The sequence below is a fragment of the Mandrillus leucophaeus genome, unplaced genomic scaffold (assembly GCF_000951045.1).
Source record: "Mandrillus leucophaeus isolate KB7577 unplaced genomic scaffold, Mleu.le_1.0 Scaffold109, whole genome shotgun sequence".
NCBI lineage: Eukaryota > Metazoa > Chordata > Mammalia > Primates > Cercopithecidae > Mandrillus > Mandrillus leucophaeus.
Genome location: NW_012099098.1, coordinates 271,512 through 272,705, shown reverse-complemented (window position 1 = coordinate 272,705; position 1,194 = coordinate 271,512). Strand labels below are relative to the sequence as shown.

Here is a 1,194-nt window from a genome sequence, read left to right as displayed (position 1 = left end):
CCGAGATCGCGCCACTGCACTCCAGCCTGGGAAATAGTGCGAGACTTCATCTCAAAAAAAAAAAAAAAAAAATGGGGGACCTGGGCACAGTGGCTCATGCCTGTAATCCCGGCACTTCAGGAGGCCAAGGTGGGAGGATTGCTTGAGCCCAGGAGTTCGAGGCCAACCTGGGCAACATGGCGAAACCCCCTCTCTACAAAAAATACAAAAATTAGCTGGGCATGATGGTACACACGCAGCTACTTGTGAGGCTGTGGTGGGAGGATCACTTGAACCCCAGTGGTGGAGGTTGCAGTGAGCCGAGATCATACCACATCACTCCAGCCTGGGCAACAAAGTGAGACCCTGTCTCAGAAAAAATAAAAAAAAGACTGGGCGCACTGGCTCACGCTTGTAATCCCAGCATTCTGGAAGGCCGAAGCAGGTGGATAACTTGAGGCCAAGAGTTCGAGACCAGCCTGGGCAACACCGTGAAACCCTGTGTCTACTAAAAATACAAAAATCAGCTGGGCGTGGTGGCACACTCCTATAATCCCAGTTACTGGGGAGGCTGAGGCACGAAAATCACTTGAACCCAGGAGGCAGAGGTTGCAGTGAGCTGAGATCACACCACTGCAGTCCAGACCAGGTGACAGCAAGACTCTGTCTCAAAAACAAACAAAAAAACGAAAAGAAACCATCAGTCTACCAGTCTACACGCCTGGCACTTTGGCTGAGGGCCCAGTGAGCCAGGGGTGTTGTGCAAGGCACAGGGCACAGCCCAGGGGAAGTTTTCCTTCCCTCTAATACTCTTGCTCTCTCCTGCAGCCTGTACTGCGAGAAGCGGATCCTGGAGGCTGTGGGCCGCACAGGGCATCCCTTCCTGCTCTCCCTCCTTGCCTGCTTCCAGACCTCCAGCCATGCCTGCTTTGTGACTGAGTTTGTGCCTGGTGGCGACCTCATGATGCAGATCCACGAGGATGTCTTCCCAGAGCCCCAGGCCCGGTGGGTTCCATCCCTCCTGCCTGCCTCTTCCAGCAAACTTTACCTGGTTCCCTACACCCACTGTCTACATCCTGCTTTCCCCCAAGTGCCCAACAGCAGGGGAGCAGGAGTCAGAGTCTTTGGTTTATACCCTGGCACCAACTGACAGCATTTATGACTCTGGGCATCAGCTTATGAAGCTGTGCATTAGTTTTTTCTTTTTTTTTTTTT

General features: G+C 52.8%; 1 protein-coding gene across 1 annotated transcript in view; it reads left to right on the top strand.

Annotated features, from left to right (window-relative positions):
- Positions 1-1,194, top strand: part of PKN3 (protein kinase N3) — a 21,575-nt gene that overhangs the window by 13,144 nt on the left and 7,237 nt on the right. Inside the window, exon 16 of the mRNA XM_011988634.1 lies at positions 808-984. Coding sequence (XP_011844024.1) covers positions 808-984 — 177 coding nt within the window. The remainder of the gene's footprint in view (positions 1-807; positions 985-1,194) is intronic.